This window comes from Urocitellus parryii, chromosome X, assembly GCF_045843805.1.
Source record: "Urocitellus parryii isolate mUroPar1 chromosome X, mUroPar1.hap1, whole genome shotgun sequence".
Classification (NCBI taxonomy): domain Eukaryota; kingdom Metazoa; phylum Chordata; class Mammalia; order Rodentia; family Sciuridae; genus Urocitellus; species Urocitellus parryii.
This window is the reverse complement of record NC_135547.1, coordinates 1,736,517-1,753,472: the sequence shown is the minus strand read 5'-3', so window position 1 is coordinate 1,753,472 and position 16,956 is coordinate 1,736,517. Positions and strand designations below refer to the sequence as shown.

General features: G+C 53.4%; 2 protein-coding genes across 2 annotated transcripts; both read right to left on the bottom strand.

Moving 5' to 3' along the window:
- Nucleotides 1-4,948: 4,948 nt before the first annotated feature.
- Naa10 (N-alpha-acetyltransferase 10, NatA catalytic subunit) lies at nt 4,949-9,626 on the bottom strand. The gene is made up of 8 exons (XM_026412796.2): nt 9,432-9,626; nt 8,904-9,002; nt 8,441-8,499; nt 7,614-7,659; nt 7,401-7,516; nt 7,168-7,212; nt 5,933-6,017; nt 4,949-5,243 (listed from the first exon to the last, which is right to left on the bottom strand). The coding sequence occupies exons 1-8, from the start codon at nt 9,450-9,452 to the stop codon at nt 5,007-5,009; spliced, it is 708 nt and encodes a 235-aa protein (XP_026268581.1). The 5' UTR covers nt 9,453-9,626; the 3' UTR covers nt 4,949-5,006.
- Nucleotides 9,627-9,926: 300 nt separating this feature from the next.
- On the bottom strand, nt 9,927-16,037 carry Renbp (renin binding protein). Its single transcript, XM_026412827.2, has 11 exons — nt 15,919-16,037; nt 15,567-15,676; nt 15,332-15,407; nt 15,099-15,174; nt 14,776-14,948; nt 14,086-14,310; nt 13,063-13,144; nt 12,550-12,725; nt 12,044-12,175; nt 10,133-10,220; nt 9,927-10,051 (listed from the first exon to the last, which is right to left on the bottom strand). The coding sequence occupies exons 1-11, from the start codon at nt 15,943-15,945 to the stop codon at nt 9,927-9,929; spliced, it is 1,290 nt and encodes a 429-aa protein (XP_026268612.2). The 5' UTR covers nt 15,946-16,037.
- Nucleotides 16,038-16,956: the final 919 nt, after the last annotated feature.

Genomic DNA, 16,956 nt, shown 5'->3' with positions numbered 1-16,956 from the left:
GAAGTTCTGCAGCCAGCCTTAGGCCTTCCTTCCCTCCAGGCAGGTCCCTTGCTGGGGGAGGGAGCAGGGTTCAACTGTGGTTCCCCTTCTGCTCAACCCCGTAGGGAGGAACAACCCTCATTTCCCCATAGGTGGTTACCACTTCCTGCTGCCGGAAGACACTCTCCTGCCTCCTTTCCCCAGCAGCTTGCACCTGCCCTAACCAAGGCCTGGCGGGTAACCCCCTCAGAGCTAGGTTTTAGCCAGCCTGGAGACAAGTCCTGGGGCCTCCGTCATCCAGGGATGATGGGGTTTCCCTCCATTCCTCTGTAACAACTCTGTGCCATAGGGCAGCAGCTTTTCTCCAGTAAATTGGGAAGGCAGGTGGCAGGTAGTGACAAGCCAGACTAGACTACTGTCTCTCTTTAGTGGGAGATAAATCCCTGGGGTATAGGCCGTGGGAGAGAGGCAAAGCAGTTAGGCAGTGATTGTCTCCAGACAGGAAGGCCTGCAGGCATTAGAGCAAGGGGTCCAGACATGTGTGCATGGATGTCAAAATGCAGGTATGGGTCTGGTACAGTGATACATCTGCAATCTCAGCTATTGAGGAAGCTGAGGCAAAAAGGACTGCAAATTCAAGCCCAGTCTAGACAAGCAAGACCCTGCCTCACATTTTCTAAAAAAAATGACTGGGGGTAGAGTGCTTCACTCCCAGTACTAGGGGGAAAAATGTACTTGTGGATACATATAACCTTGACCTGCAGATCTGAGGGAAGGAGAGGCCATTCAGGTACTGTCTTTCAGCTTTAAGCAATAAATTCTCTTGCCCAGAGGGGGAAAATACATCCCCTCAGCTGTGACCCCCCCAACACACACACCCCTAGTACCAAAGCCTTTCTCTAAGATGCTGCCATGTGCCCACAGGACCTTGAAGAAAGACATGGGAGCTAGCCAGACTCCGGTAGGTCCAGGACCTGAACTTCTAGTAGCTGGTTTCTTTTGTTGTTGTTGTTGTTTTGTTTTGTGTTTTTTTTTTTTTTTTTAGTTGTTGACAGGACCTTTATTTATTTATTTATGTTTATGTGGTGCTGAGGATCTAACCCAGTGCCTCACACATGCTGGGCAAGTGCTCTACCACTGACCTACAACTCCAAGCCCCAGCTGGTCTCTTAAGTGCGAATGTTGGAGTCTTCCAGCAAAGCTGGTGAGCTTGAATCTCTTCCCACCACACACACACGCACATGCACACCTGAACCTGCTCCTGTGTTATGAGAGACCCACACACCCCACCATTGCCTCATGCTGAAGGAACCAGGCACCCATTCCCCTCATTAGCTACCCAACACATCTTGCCTGGTTTCTATGCCTCTGGGCCCTGATTGGTCCCTAAAGGTCCCTCATCCATTCAGCAGAGCCAGGCACAGAACTCAACCACATGGCTGCTAAACTGGCCTCAGCCCTTGCTTTCAAATGCTCTCCTTAGTCCTTTTTGGACTCCAGAAATATCACATTGGTGCCCCTTTCAGTCCCTGCTTCCTCTCCCCTTCTTTCTCTCTCTTTCATTGGAGATTGAACCCAGGGACACTTTACCACCGAGGTACAACCCCAGCCCTTTTTATTATTATTTCTTTTAATTTTGAGACAGGATCTTGCTAAGTTGCTGAGGCTGGTCTCCAACTTTTTAAAAATTCTTTTTAGTTATACATGACAGTAGAATCCATTTTGATATAATTATACAAACATGAATATATCTTATTCTAGTTAGGACCCTATTCTTTTTTTTTTATAATGCTAATTCTTTTTTTTTTTAAAGAGAGAGTGAGAGAGGGGGACAGAGAGAGAGAGAATTATTTTTTCTTAGTTCTCAGCAGGCACAACATCTTCGTTTGTATGTGGTGCTGAGGATCGAACCCGGGCCGCACGCACGCTAGGCGAGCGCGCAACCGCTTGAGCCACATCCCCAGCCCAGGACCCTATTCTTATGGATGTACATGATGGATGGTGGGATGGACTATGATATATTTACATATTTACACAAGAAAATTATTTCAGACTGGCCCCGACCTTGTAATCCTCCTGTTTCAGCCTCCTGAGTTCTTGGGATTACAGAGGGGCACTACCACTCCTGGCTTCAGCCCCTGCTTTGAATCCTTGAATTGAAAGCAAAACCCAACCAGCCAACCCCTTGAGTCCAAGACACTTGTTTAGCATTTAAAGCCCTGAATGAAACTGCACCCTAATGATGGCTCTATCTTTAACTGTACTGTTCCTCTACAAAGAATCCAAAAGCCAAATTATATCACATAAGGTGAGGGCCAGGACTGCAGGACCTTTCTAAACCCGTTGCATGTACATTTGGTACTGAGGGGTGATCGCAGAACTGATGTAGTTAGGTAAGATGTGAAGGTGGACCAGAGGGAGATTAAACCAATGGTGAAATTGTCACCATATATCCACATGGAAATGAGAACATGAATTAGGCAATGAGCCCCCGCTTCCCATTCCTCTGTGTCGGTTTTCCAAAAGTTTAATAATGGGGATTCAGAGGTCAAGGTTGTGCATCTTGAATGTGTATGGGTTCATCTCCTGGAGAAGCTTCCATGGAGTCCAACCCCAGCCACACAGTGAGGAGGCGGGGGACCTGCTTTCCCACCCTGTCTTCCAGCCTCTACTCATTGGCTTAGAAGCGGCCGCTCCCAGGAGGCAGATACTGCAGAGGCAGGAGAAGTATCGGGCCTCTAGGGCCAAGCGGGCCTGTGGTTTCCGTCCTCTCTTTTTCTGCCCCGCTTTATAGGTCCCACCTCCGCCCAGGAAACCTAACCGCCTGGGGGCGGAGGGGGCGGCCGCGCGTCTCTGGGCCGCTAGAGACGCAGAGGACCCAGGGCTAAGGCGTAGTGAAAGGAAAGTTCCCCACGGCGCCGTAGGAGCTACTAGCAGCTCCCTCCCTCTAGCGCTGGGGCGCGGCCGTGACAATGCGCATGCTCGCCCTCTAGTTCGTAATTGGGCCGGCGCCGCCGGACCAATCAGAGCCTGGGAACTTAGCCCACCGCCTGCTTACGAAGAGACTGACTCAGGCACGGTGGGCGGGACCAGGGGCCACTTCGACCCATACAAAGAGAAGCCTTGAAACTTCAGCCAATTAACGCAGCCTCACCCGAGCCAGCGAGCTAGGGAGAGGCCGCCGCGCGCAGGCGCCCTTAATGCCTAGGCCCTGCCCAGCTGCGCTTTACTCACGGTTTCTGCAGTTGGTCACGCGCCAGGCGCTAGCCAAAGAGGAAGTTCTGGTCTGGGTGGTGAATTATTCAGCCTGACAGGGAAGCAGCGTGCCACCCGCAATAGCGGGACCATTAAGCATAGTGACAGCTCAGGGGTGCGGAGCTCCGCTGGGATGCTGGTGGCCCAGGCAGAGCCGGCTCAGGGACTAGGAGCATCAAACGCTGGCGTTGCAGCCAGGAGGGGCAGGGAGGAAAGATGTGGGAGCTAAAATTAAGGTTAGAGTGAGGCCATGAATTGGCTCATGACTTGTAACAAATATGCCACCTACTAGAAAATGTTAATAGGGAAACAGGGGAAAAGGGGATAGGTACTATCTGATCGGTTTTTCTGTAAAAACTACAGTGGCGCACGCCTGTAATCCCAGCAGCTCCAGCTTAGGAGGCTGGGGCAGGAGGATCCAGGGTTCAAAGCCACCCTTAGGAACTTGACCCTCTCTAATAAAATTAAATTTTTTTTGGGGGGGGGAGGTACTGGGGATTGAACCCAGGGCCTTGTGTATGTGAGGCAAGCACTCTACCAACTGAACTATATCCCCAGCACCTCTAATAAAATATTTTTTTTTAAGTTGCTGAGGATGTGGTTCAGTGGTTAAGCGCCCCTAAATTCAATCTCCAATACCCCCCCCCCAAAAAAAAAACTATACTGAGGTCTCTTAATTGTTTTCAAATGTAAGCTCATGTTAGGGAGTAGATTCAAGAGGTATCATGGTGGGGCTGGGGATGTGGCTCAAGCGGTAGTGCGCTTGCCTGGCATGCGTGCGGCCCGGGTTCGATCCTCAGCACCACATACCAACAAAGATGTTGTGTCTGCCGAGAACTAAAAAATAAATATTGAAAATTCTGTCTCTCTCTCTCTCTGTCTCTCTCCTCTCTCTTTAAAAAAAAAAAAGAAAAGAAAAGAGGTATCATGGTGGTTGGGTACACAGGGCTTGCTATACTTTCACATGGCAGGGGAAGAAGTCATTGAAATAGTTGACAAGGCTTGAAACAACTGGATGGCAGGTTGGGACACGACTCAGATAGGATAGGTGTAGATAAGCCCAATGATCAGTTGGACACAGGCAACTGGCATCTACCAGGTATGAATTGGAGCTGAGCTGCAGTAGCTGGAAGGAAATGTGACTCGGGAGAGAAAGGGGTGGCAGAAGTAGTACTGCATACTAAGAATGAGGGGGAGATGCCTTTGAAGCTTAAGGTTGGCTAGTCTAGGCTTGTCCCTCCAAACATTGAATGTGGGAAAACTAGAAAGGCCCTGACAGATCATCTACCTCAGCCCTGGAATGTTAATGAGGACACAGAGGCCTAGCAAGGCAGCAGCAGAGCAGGGCTCCAAAGGCAGAGTGTCTGCTTCCTCAGTGGGGATCCTCCTCCCCTGACCCAAAGCTGCTGAAAGCCATGGATCTTGGGAGTCCCATCTCCACACCCCTGAAGAAACCCTTCCCTTTTACTTGGACTTGGCAGGTTGCTCTAGGTTCAAAGGTTGTAAAGTTTTTATCCCCTGGGCAGAAGCTGGAGAGGCACCCCCCACACACACACCAAACTCTGCAAAACACACCACACAGACACACACACACACTTCCCAAGGCTTCAGCAGCACATACACAAACAGGAACAATAGAGTATTAGCATGGGCCTGTGCAAGGATGACATGCAAACTCATGAAGTATGCCACACTCAAGAAACAAATCCCCAAGGACCACGGGCTGAGGTTTATTGTGAAAACCTGTAGGTGAGGATGGGCTGGGGCAGGCTCTAGGAGGCTGAGTCAGAGGCCTCTGAGCTGTCCTTGACATCCGTGCTCTCTGTGGTCTCGCTGACCTCACTGAGGTCTTTGCTGTCCCCGCCACTATCCTCAGCAGCCAGGCCTTTCTCCTCACGACAGACCTCTCCTGAGCTGGGAAGCAAATTGCCTTTGCTCTCCACCTTGTTCTCAATGGCACCCAGGACCACGTGCCTGCCCTTTTCTTTCAGCTCCAGATGCCGCCTCAGCTGCCACCAGGAGCCCAGGGAGAAGCATGTAGAAAGAGAAAAGACATAAGTCTGTAGTCAACAGGGCAAGGGAAGCCAGGTTCAGTCACTATGGCAGGGGCATAATGAGAGGCCAGAGCAGGGCCAGAGCAGGAAGCCCAACCGGTGGGGAAGACCTTGCTTGAGTTCTGACTCTGCCCTTCTCTAGGCCTGTTTTCTCACCCATAAAATGAGAGTGACTGTGCCTCCCTCAAACCAGCCACTGGGAAACCCCCAAGATAACAGTGCCCTTTAAGAGCCCTGTCCTCTAAGGAGGCATGACCAGGACCCCAACTTTCTCCACAGCCCAGTTTGGTTTTACCTCTGAGCAGGCAAGTCACAGGTATTCCCTGGTCATCCCAATCCCCCTCTGGAAAGTCTCCCTCTGCACTTCATATCCCTCCTACAGGCTTGTTTCCCAGAAAACAGAATCTTGGATGGATGGCCTCTTCTAGAGCCAGCCAAGGCCAAGGTCCCCACTTGACCACTTAGGAAATGAAGGTAAAAGAGGGGCTCCAACCCCCAGCACTACAGCTGCAAGGACTGGCAACAAAAGTTGGTCTTGCTTCCAGCCTCCTCTGTTTCAGGCGTCCTGATAAGCCACCTTCCCCCAGCAGGACCCGCCACCCTTCACCTCCAGGAATGCTGCTGTGGCCAAGGTGGACTCTTACCTCATCAGCCATCTGGGTGAGGTCCCGCTTCATTGCATATGCATCTTCCCCATCTGCATAGTATTTGGGCTCCACTTCGCTGATCCTGGAGATAGTAAGAAAACCCAAACCTGGGGGCAAATTATCTTGGTCTCCTGGTATCATAGGCTAATGGATAGGTGTCATTTCCCCCTGAAGAATCCTTTTGGAAGCAGAAATCCCAGCAGAAAGGAACTCTTTTTCAGTAGCCCAATTTCCAACATGGCCTTCCCTGTGCTGTCTCCAGCAAAGTCCAGAGCAGGCAGCACCCACTGCCTTGACATCATTCACCACAGTCCTGCCACTGCCAAGCCCAGTCCAGCTACCAAGATCTGTCTGTGGTTCCTCATGAGGTTAAACCTGGGTTAGCCCTCTCCTTCCCTACCTGCTCTGCTCCCTGTCACTTACTGAGCACATAGCCAATTCCTCTGCCTAGCAAGAACAATGGGAACTGGGGGCGAGGGGTGCTGTGGCCTCTGTGAGTACTCTTCCCACATATTGTGGCCCCTGCCCAAGCAGCTTAAGGGGAGTGCCTACATTGGGAGGTGTGTATGCACACTCTGGTAGCCCTGCCACTGGAAAGAAAGCTGCACTCATTGGCCTGACCCCAGCCTCACTTTCAAGTACTTTCTGCCACTGTCTACTGAACACGTCCAGGTTCTCTTGCCCATGTTGGGTACATGAAGATTCCCACATCCTGAGCCAACCTGCCCTCATCCACCAGGATGCTCACAGCTCTAGGTCTCTTGGTGCTCTAGCTGGTGGCCCTTCCTTCCTGCGTCATCCTTCCTTCTCCTCTCAAAGATGGTTCCTAGTCACTTGGAGTCCTGCTTCTTTGTCTCTGTTCACACCTGGGGACCATATCTATCTACTTCCAAATTTGAACAAAGAAGCCTCACATGTTCTTTGCCACAGTGACCTTCACCAACCTTGGCCAGTAGCAAGCTATCCCTCCTCCATCAGCAAGACATGCCAGATCACCCCCCCCCATCACAACATGCAGTGAACAGATATGAACAGGCAGGTGCTGTCTCCATATCAGCAGCACAGAGTATGGAGAAGGACTCCTAGCAATGTCTGGAGTCCATAGCTGCCTGCCTCCCCCTCTTGGTCCCTCCCACATTGTGCCTGAAAGGCAGCTCAGCCCACTTCAACCAACTGGATGGGCCAGACCTGGGACCAGCCCCATCCCCTTAGAAAAATCTAGATCTACTTACTGAAAGTTGAGGGTGTTGGAATAGAGGTGCAGGGCGGCCCGGTTACTGCAGGGGAATAAGGCACTGCTGAACTCGGCCAGGTAGGCCATGTCCAGGTCCTACCCCTCCCCCTGGCTCCTCCTTCCCACTGATCCTACTTCCCAGATTTCCTCCAAAAGGCAGAGCACCCTAGAACCTGCATCAAAATGTTGTCTCTTCTTCCCCCTCCCCCCATCCCTCAGCTTAGCTTCCACCTCTTCCTGACATGCAGGGAGACGTATTTGGCATTGAAGTTCTCTATCATGGCTCGGGAGGCCTGATCCATCAGCTTCTGAGCCAGGCCAAGGCGCCTGTGGGAACGTTTCACAGCCTGGTGAGAAGAGGGTGGGTGGGGGTGGGATCTTAGTAAGATCTTAATGTAAGGGCTACCCCAACTACCCCCTGCTTCCTTGGTGGGCCCCACTTACCAGTGAGGTGATATGTCCATGAGGCACATCATCTGGGTCCTCTTCCCTACAGGAAAAAGGAAAGAGCTAGAAAGGAGCCTGGTGCAGGCACAGCCACCCCCAAGCACCTGTGCACAGTGGATGTTCAAACTACTTGAGGCTGGTCTTCTAGCACTCCAAGATCCAGGCTGGGGAAGAGCAGCCAGTAGTGCTCCCTCTACCCCACATTGACCAGATATGTGCAGTGTCAATACAATATTGTACCATGATAAAAATATATAAATAAAGGGCTGACAAGCCACAAAAAAGGACAGGAAGGAACCTTAACTGCATATCACTAAGTGATAAAAACCCAGTCTGAAGAGTCTACAGACTGTATGATTTCAACTACATGACATTCTGGAAATGGCAAAACTGTGGAGCTGGTAAAAAGATCAGTGGCTGTCAGGGGTTAGTGGGGGGGGGGAAGGGGGGAGTTACAGAGCACAGTAAAACAAGTCCTAGCCATATGTATAAGGCTGGGAGCTCACTGCACAGAAAGAACTTCAAGAATGTAAACTTTGGGCACTTAGTTAACAAAGTATCATTGTTGGTTCCTTACTTACAACAAATGTACCTAATGCAACATGTTAATAATAGAGGAAATGGAGAGTAAGGGATGGTATGGGAAATCTGTACTGATCTGCTTAATTCTTCTGTAAATTTACGGTCCTAAAAAGCAGCCTATTTTCTTTTTTAAAACCTACACCCATGAGCATCCATGAGACATAGGGACTGTTGGCCTTCCCCTCCAAAGTTTGTCTCCCACAGTCCCAGCACTAGACTTCTCTTCCTCCTTGGTGACTCACATTTTGGCCAGGACATACCCCACAATCTTCCCATTCTCATCCTCAGCAATGTAAGAGAGCTGGTGACAGAGAGGAAAAGGAAGTCAGTACACAACTTCATGTAGAAGCCCAAAGAACCCACAGCCCACCTCCTACTATGTGCCTGACAGCTGGAAGTTGCTCAAGTGGTGAGTTCTGTGACAGCTTTTGACCTTTGGGCCAAGTCGGACAGTTTTCACCACACCACAGAGTGTCCTATCTTTGACCCACAAGAGACGAGACAGAAGGTAGGAATCCTGTCCCCCCCCCCCCTGCCCCTATTCTACGCTCCCTTCAGGCACCTCCTTTTTGTCTGCCCCTGCCCCCTCCAGCTGAGAACACCCCTACGGACCACAAAGCCCTCGGGGCTCTTATGGCCTTGCCCACTGGGGCTGCAATTTCCTCGGCCTAAGGTGTCCTACTCCCAAATTCAAACTCTTCACACCTGGGGCCAGGAGAGGCCATGGTAGAAGTAGTATTTCATCTGATAGTTCTCAGGCAGGCAGAGGAGGTTGCAGTGCTGCATGTTCATCAGGTCCTCAGGCTGCAGGGGAGGACAGCGGGACGCGATCAGTTTAGGGCTGGGGTGACTAAGTAGGCCTCCGTCAGGTGAGAATCCAGCTCCCTGTCGGTGTTCTCGGCCTCCCTCCACCGGGGCTGGGAAAGGCTGTGACTATCTGACTGCACAGGGCCTGGTCCACAGCCGCTGGTGCAAAATGCGTCAGTTTCAGGAAAGAGTGAGAGCCTGGAGGTTCCAGGAGCCCACCCTACCGGGTCCTGACATCACGCAAACAGGCGATTCACAGCCCTAAGCCCTGCGTCCCTGACCACCACTGCAGGCTGGTCCAGCTTCACGGTTCCCGCGGCTGCCGGCGCGCAGGGCCACAGGGCCAGGTCCCTCGGGAGCATGCGCACGCGGCCACCCGGTCCGGCGCCCACGCGGCGCGGACAGTCGCCCGCCCCGGCTCCTCACCCTCGCATTGCGGATGTTCATAACGGCGGCGGGGCTCGCGGGTCCCAGCGGGTTGTGAACGCGCAGTCAGCTGCCACCGCGCTCTGAAGCGATGCAGAGGAGGATGAGGATGGGGCCGGGGCCGGGACCGGGGCTGGGGCTGGAGCTGGGGAAGGGCTCGCGGGGGCGGCGGCGGAAGAGGCGGTGCGCTTCCGACCGGCCACCGGCCGGAAGTGCGCTGCTGCCGGACCCGCCCTCCTGGCCGCTAGGCCAATGTGTGGGGTGGTCCAGCGCGCAGGGTGGGCCAGTCCTCGGGGCGGGCTAGTGCGCGCACAAGCCAATGAACTGAACAGACCAAAGCGCAGGGCGGGAGTGTGGGTGGGGCGAGGCGCCAACCCGGCGAGGCGGTACCTGTGGGCTGCTGGACGCTGGCTACACGCAGTGGCCGCCCCCTCCCGCGCACCCATAGATTCGCGCACACCGGCAGGTAGAACAGGCTCAGCTTTATTCCGCGCGTCAGAGGGCGGGGTCAGCGGGCGGGGAGCAGGTGGGGGCGGGGGCGGGGGCTGAGGCCAGGCGGCTCAGCAGAGCGCCCAGCATCTCTTCGCACATGGCTAGGCACCGCGGCACGTGGAAGCAGCCTGTGGGGAAAGGCGGGTGGGTTGGGAGGGCAGGGGGAGCCGAGTCCACGAGCCCCAGCGGCCCCGCTGTCCCACACTCACCTTTGAAAGGACCCCCCTTAATGGTGAGGGCGACCTGCCCCTCTCGATTTAGATAGCCAAACCACTCCCCATACTCGGGATCTCGAAACTGGAATAACAATGAGACAATGACAGCTAGAGCCGGCCGAACCTGCCTGGATGCCCCGGTCTGAGTGCTCGGAATGCTCATCGTACCGGCTGCACCGCTGCGGGGGGGGGGGGGTCGGAGCCCCGGTAGACCCCAGGTATCATGCCTCCAGAATTAGTGTTTTTAACCGCTACAAGGCGTCCTGGACAAAGATGAAAGCCGGGGAGTGAAAGGCAGCAGGCCGTCTGCCCGTGTAACTGGCTAGAGAAGGGTCTGCAGGCGAGGCGCTGAAACTATGAGATGGAATAAAAAGAACCCTACTCTGGAACTACAGTCTACACTCCATAGCTTGATTGCAGTGGTGGTTACACAGGTTTATTACATTGTTATAACTCCTTGAACTGAATCCTTAAAGTTGATACATTTTATGTATGTGAATTGTACTTCCGGTCAACCCACTTAAAGAAACTTGAGCCCGTTGTGGTGATGCACACCCGTCATCCCAGTGGCTCAGGAGGCTGAGACAGGAGGATCCCGAGTTCAAACCCAGCCTCAGCAGTGGCGAGGCCCTAAGCAACTCAGGGAAACCCTGTGTCTAAATGAAATACAAAATAGGGCTGGGGATGTGGCTCAGTGGTTGAGTGACCCTGAGTTCAATCCCCAGTACCAAAAAGGGAAAGAAACTTCATGGACGCTTGACCTGACAGGAAACTGGTTAACAAGTAATTCTCCTGTTCCCGGATTCACAGGTCTGTGGTCCAGTAGATGACTATGCAATCCTACACAGAGATCAGACTCCTGTCCTTGTATGATGGGTTCCAAATGCAACTCATCCTTTTTCTTCCTCTGCCCCTGTCCAGTACTCCACTACTTTCCATACAGGGAACAGCAGCTCAGCTAGCTAAGCTAACCCATTCCCCCACTCCTGTCCTGCCTGCACCTCATCCAGCATCTGTCTCAAGGAGGTTTGTCAGTTCCTTACATACTCTCCAGGATAGATATACTACAAGGCCCTAGCCTAGGTCCATTTATTTTTCCTGATAAGTGGAGGCCCTTCTCAGAGGATCATAGAGCAAAACAATGACATTAAACTCTACTATCAAAATGTCCCTTTAGGAATTAGAGGGTGTAGCTCAGTGCTAGATCAGTGCACATAAAATAATTTTTCTCCTAGCTTCCACAGCCCATAGACCCCAGGATAAGAGCCTCTGCTATGGTTCCAGGTTTATCATCAAAGTGATCATGCCTTTGGAAATGCATAACCAATCTTCATTCTTTCCCCACCACTTGGGCCTCTGGGGGACCCCTGACTTGGTTTCCTTACTACTTCATGAGTGACTTTTGTTTCTTTGTTTTGTTGCCTCATAGCTCTCAGTATTAAATATCTGTAGCCATGGGCTGGGGATGTGGCTCAAGCAGTAGCGGGTTCGCCTGGTATGCATGCGGCCCGGGTTCGATCCTCAGCACCACATACAAACAAAGATGTTGTGTCTGCCGAAAACTAAAAAATAAATATTAAAAAATTCTCTCTCTCTCTCTCTTTAAAAAAAATAAAAATAAATAAATATCTGTAGCCAGCCCAGACCTCTCCCTCTGAATTACAGACTCAGAAATCCAAACACAGCTCCACCAGCCTCCTTGTCTCAAGGCTGAGCAGGTCGTTCATGGTCCTGCCAGGCTTCTTATCCAGGTTGAGCCCTGCCTAGACCCTCTTTCCTCATACACACCCTGCCCTGCTCTAGTCTCAGATTCCTGTCCCTGGAAACTTAGGCACTCCCCATTCTGCTACCTGCCATCTTTGCCACCTACCAGGGGCTTTCAAGGGACAAGGGGGCAGCACTCACCTGGCGGAAGGTGTACTCAGCCACCTGATAGAAGAGGTGTAGCAAGGCAGGGTCCCCACTGTCACTATAACCCATGAGGAAGGCAATCATGGCCTCACTGTGTGGCCACCAGAGCTTCATATCCCACTCCAGCTAAAAGTAGAGCAGAGGCAGGTGGCTGAGAGCCCTGGTCACCTGCATCCCTCTCAGTAGGGGACTCATCACTCATCCTCTGGTCCCAGCTCAGTTTCCATCTGACACTTGGAGTTTAGTTGTGAGATATCTCTGGGAGGCTCAGAATGGCCCCTCTGACAGGGACATACCCCAAGAGACCCCTTAAAAGGACAAGTGGAAGGACAGGCTCCCTTTTAGCCCTGTCCCTCCTGTCTAGGTGTCTTTAAGCCCCTTGGACACTGTTCCCACCCATGGTCAGCACAGCCACCCTCAGCAGTCAGAAGGCCACAGCACAGGGAGCAATTCAAGAAAGCCTTAGAAAGGAGGCTAATCGTGTCCCTGGGAGCGCCAACCTGGGTAGGGCAGAGGTTGTCAGCATCCTGGAAGTAGAAGAGGCCTCCATGCTCAGGGTCCCACCCAGAGTGGAAAGACAACAACAGGAACTTCTCTATGACATGAGCACGAAGTTCAGGATTGCCTGTCCTGAAGGCATGACGAAGCAGGAACCAGCCAGCTTCCAATGCATGGCCTGGGGAGGGGTGGAGGAAAGCAGCACCAGAGCCTCCTCAGGCGTGGGGGAGGTCAAGCCCCCCTGGCACTTCCCTTCCTCCCTCCCTAACCCTTAGAGCCTTGTGTTCTGCCCCCAAGGGATAGTCTGCTTTTCAGCCTTTCAGGCCTGCCTGAACCCTGCAACCTGGCAACAAGCTCCCCTGACTTATGCTGCTGCTGTGGCCAATGTCCCAGCACCAGAAGACCAGTTCTCTCTCTGCTCCTCTGTAGAGGGTGGCAGAAGGCAACTCCCCTTACCTGAAGCCTCAAGCCTGAGGTGGTCCCTTCCTCAGGCTCAGTCTATTCTGCCCCCTCACCTGGGTTCTGGTGTCTCCCCAAACAACCAGAGAGTTCTTTGCCATCCTCTGACACGTTCTCCAGCACAGCTTGTCCATCCCTCTGCAGGGGAAGGGGCAGGAGAAGCCAACTCTATCATTTAGCTCCCAAGTAACCCCTCCCTCCCACCAGCCTAGATTCACCCCCATAGGCCTCCAGGTTCTAATCCTGGCCACAGGCCTGGGCCTCTTGAAGGGGAAGTGTAAAACATTGAAGGGGACTGACAGGGCAAGCATGGATGCCAGCAGAGGATGGGGTGGGACAAGGGTTAAGACTGGGTTTCCAGCTCAGGGGCTCTGGCTCCCTCCCTTCAGCCCTTGGCCACACCCAGTTCTCTGCCAAGTGACATGCTTGGGCTCTACCTTCCCAAGGGTTCTGGGCTGCACTTCCCCAAATAAGCCTCCCCAGGTCTGACATTTGGAGTTTAATTGAGATATCTCTGGGAGGCTCAGAATGGCCCCTCTAACTGGGATATACCCCAAGAAACCCCTTAAAAGGACAAGTGGAAGGACAGGCTCCCTTTTAGCCCTTGAATCAAAACCCTGTCCCTCTTTTTTTTTTTTTTAAAGAGAGAGTGAGAGAGAGAGAGGGAGAGAGAATTTTTTTTTTTTTAAGAGGAGAGAGAGAGAGAGAGAGAGAGAGAGAGAATTTTTTTTAATGTTTATTTTTTAGTTCTCGGCGGACACAACATCTTTGTTGGTATGTGGTGCTGAGGATCGAACCCGGGCCGCACGCATGCCAGGCGAGCGCGCTACCGCTGAGCCACATCCCCAGCCCCGGGAGAGAGAATTTTTAATGTTTATTTTTTAGTTTTTGGCGGACACAACATCTTTGTATGTGGTGCTGAGGATCGAACCCGGGCCGCACGCATGCCAGGCGAGCGCGCTACCACTTGAGCCACATCCCCAGCCCAACCCTGTCCCTCTTGTCTAGCTGTCTTTAAGGCAGAAGAATCACCCCAGGTAGTGGGAGAAAGTGTGTCATACTGCCCTTCACACACACACCTGGACATGCTGCAGAATCCTCTGGGCACACCAGTCTCCCAGCTCTGCATATTTGCCTGCCAGCTCCTCATCTGCCTCCCCAAGCTGCTCTACCAGGTTGAGTAGCATCATGGGCACTGCCATGGACTCTGCAGCCGGAGCCCCTGGCAACTGGGGCCGACCAAGCCCCGATGAGTCCTCTCGTACCCAGTGGACGATCTGATCCATCATTTCCACTGCTTCATTCTGCAGGAAATGGAGGTGAGAAAAGGAAGGCCCAGGTGAAGGCTGTATTGCCTTTGACTCAGCTGTCCTGTCCCATAGGAACCTGCAGGGTCCTGAGGATTCAGCCCCCTGGTGGGAAGGTTGTGTTCTCTTCTGCACTCCAAGGACACCTTCTACAGCTCTGCTTTAGTACTAGCCTAGGGGCCTGGGGAGGAGGTGAAGGACCCCTCCCAGCTGCACCCAGGGTGTGGATCAAGCCCTCTCTGCCCCAGGGCCCTGTGGTGATACAGGAGGTGGGGCTCGGAGGTGGGGCTCAGAGGTGAAGAAGACTTGGGTGGAGAGAAAAACCCTTAGATATGATGAAAATACATGCAATAATACAGGGCTGGGGCAGGCCCAGGGCAGGATAGGATTGCATGGGACACATATAGCAGAGTTCTAGGGCACCTCTTCAAGGTGCACCCTTAGATCCATCCTCCCACAGACCTGGTAACGCTCTTCCCCTGTCACCCTCCACAGCTCATTCATGGCCATGGTGTAGAAACACTCGCTGAAGATGGTCCTCTGCACCTTGACAGGGAGGCCGCTCTGAGTCAGCACAAAGGCACACTTCTTGTCAGGAGGTGCCACCCGCGCATAACGCAGCAAAAACTCGCCACCTGGTAGTTAGGGAGTTGGCAGGGGAGGACTCAGATGAGGACCTTCCCTAGAACCTTCACTGCTTGTAGATGGCTCTAGTAATGCCCCCATGAGCCTTATTGAGTAAACATGGATGAGGCCCCTGGGAAGATGGGGATAAGAGGAGGCACCTGCTTTGGCTGAGTCCAGAAGTTCAGAACGGCGGAAGCGCTGGAACTTGCGGTACAAACGACAATACATCCATACCTGTGGGGGAACAGGGCAAGTAGGGAGTGGCTTGGGTGAGGGGGAGGCCTAGATTTTCCTATTGTGGGAAGAAGACTGTTGAAATGACAGGCCTGTGTGGACTATCAGGAGGGGCCCAGGGGCACAGTGTGAGCCATAAGGCTGGGAACACCCCTACCTGTCTCCCCTGCAGCCAGACATATTTCAGGTTGTCATACACCTGCCCATCTCGGCCCAGGCATGTGAAGAAGCCCCTGTGGGACACAAAGGGTTAGAGAGTGGGGAGGAATCCCACACCTCTACACACAGATGCAGGCCAGGCTGGGGCCATTGGATCTGTGAGTCGCATTTGAGTGAGGTAGAGGCTTGGGAGGGGCAAACACCCTGCTGAGGACACCGGGAGGGCCACGCACCCATGCTCCTGGTCATGGGAATGCTCCATCCAGAAAGCTACTACTCGGTCCAGCTCCTGCCCCATACGCTCCTTCCAGGCTCGCAGAGTCTCCCACTCCTTTTCCATGTCCTGAAGGGGGACTCAGGGGTTGAAGGCACAGCGACCCAGGAGGATTTCCCAATCCCCCTGGGTCTCAGTTTCCTCCGAGGACATCAGTGGACCCCAGAGCTCCCTGACCCATCCCCCCATAGAAGGCGAAGCTCAGGACACAGCCTCAGGGCTTCCCCACCACTACCTCTGTGCTGAACTTCTGACCCCACCTCCGCTGGGGCCCTCTAGGACAGCACCTCCCCATCAGTCCCACCACTAGCCTGTTGCACTCGGAGACCCCCGCTCATCACTCTCTCCTCCAGGAAGCCAGACGGAGCTGGTAGCAGTCCCGTGACTGTCACTCAGCTGACCCAGCTGCGCCCCACTCTCCCGCCCCTTCTCCACGTTCCGCTGGGCAAGGGGGCGGGGCCTGAGGAGGGGCGGGGCCTGAGGGGGGCGGGGAGTAGCCCCGTGCTCAGCCCTGAACGACTCTTGGGCCTGAGATGGCTTCTGCTGGGCACCCTCTGCTGGAGATCTTCCTGGTGGGAAATGCTGCATGAGTTGGCAGGACAGTCTGGGACGATGGGGAGGGCAGGAGTGGGGTGGTGGGACTGGGTCTGAATGGAGTGGTGGTCTTGGCAGGTGTGCGTGGCTAGGGTGCAGCAGGAGAGGGGAAAACTGGAAATGCCTGAATCCAGAGGCTCTTCTGACCTGTGACCCCACAAGGAAGACAAGTCTTCTATTGAGTTAGTTCTCTAGCCTTCAGCAGTCAGCAATAGGCGACTATTGGTGCTTATTTCCCTCAAGAAATGCTGCTGGCAGGCTGGACGGTAACGGTGGAACAGAGCACGCATCCGTCCAGCTTCCTGGGCCTGTCTTTCAGCCACCCAGTCTGTTTGCATTGTTCAGTGACCTACCCCATCAGGTGCTCCAAGGAAAGCTGACTAAACTGTTCTTCACTCTCCCTGCCAATTGGCCAGCCTCACTGCTCAGTAGAATTATGTGGGGAGTGTGTGTGTGTGTATTGGGGGAAGGGGATTCCAGGAGCCAGAATGTCTGGGTTCCCTGGGCCCCTAGTGCGGTTGAGGGAGCTTAGACATTTTCTGGAAGGATGGATTGCAGTCCAGGAGCATACGTACGTCTCTCTGCCTCATTGGTGCAGCTCTGGAAGATGGCCAGCATGGAGAGGTCCCAGTCCTTGAGCATGACGCCGTACTGGGGCTCCTACTGCTCTGTGCTGGCCTTTGGTGTCATGGTGGTTGTTTCCTTCCAGGCTATAGCTACTTAGCTCCTGCTACAGGCTGATTCTCCCAACATCA

Excerpts from the sequence above, each read along its gene's own strand:
- Naa10 (XM_026412796.2), bottom strand. The coding sequence starts at position 9,452 with ATGAACATCCGCAATGCGAGG. Across the intron at positions 7,213-7,400 it reads TCCCTGCATGTCAGGAAGAG|TAACCGGGCCGCCCTGCACC; the intron begins GTGGAAGCTAAG and ends ATTCCCCTGCAG. Across the intron at positions 6,018-7,167 it reads TCCAACACCCTCAACTTTCA|GATCAGCGAAGTGGAGCCCA; the intron begins GTAAGTAGATCT and ends TACTATCTCCAG.
- Renbp (XM_026412827.2), bottom strand. The coding sequence starts at position 15,945 with ATGAGCGGGGGTCTCCGAGTGCAACAG. Across the intron at positions 15,677-15,918 it reads GGGGTCTCCGAGTGCAACAG|GACATGGAAAAGGAGTGGGA; the intron begins GCTAGTGGTGGG and ends GTCCCCCTTCAG. Across the intron at positions 12,726-13,062 it reads GGGGAGACACCAGAACCCAG|GCCATGCATTGGAAGCTGGC; the intron begins GTGAGGGGGCAG and ends ACCCCTCCCCAG.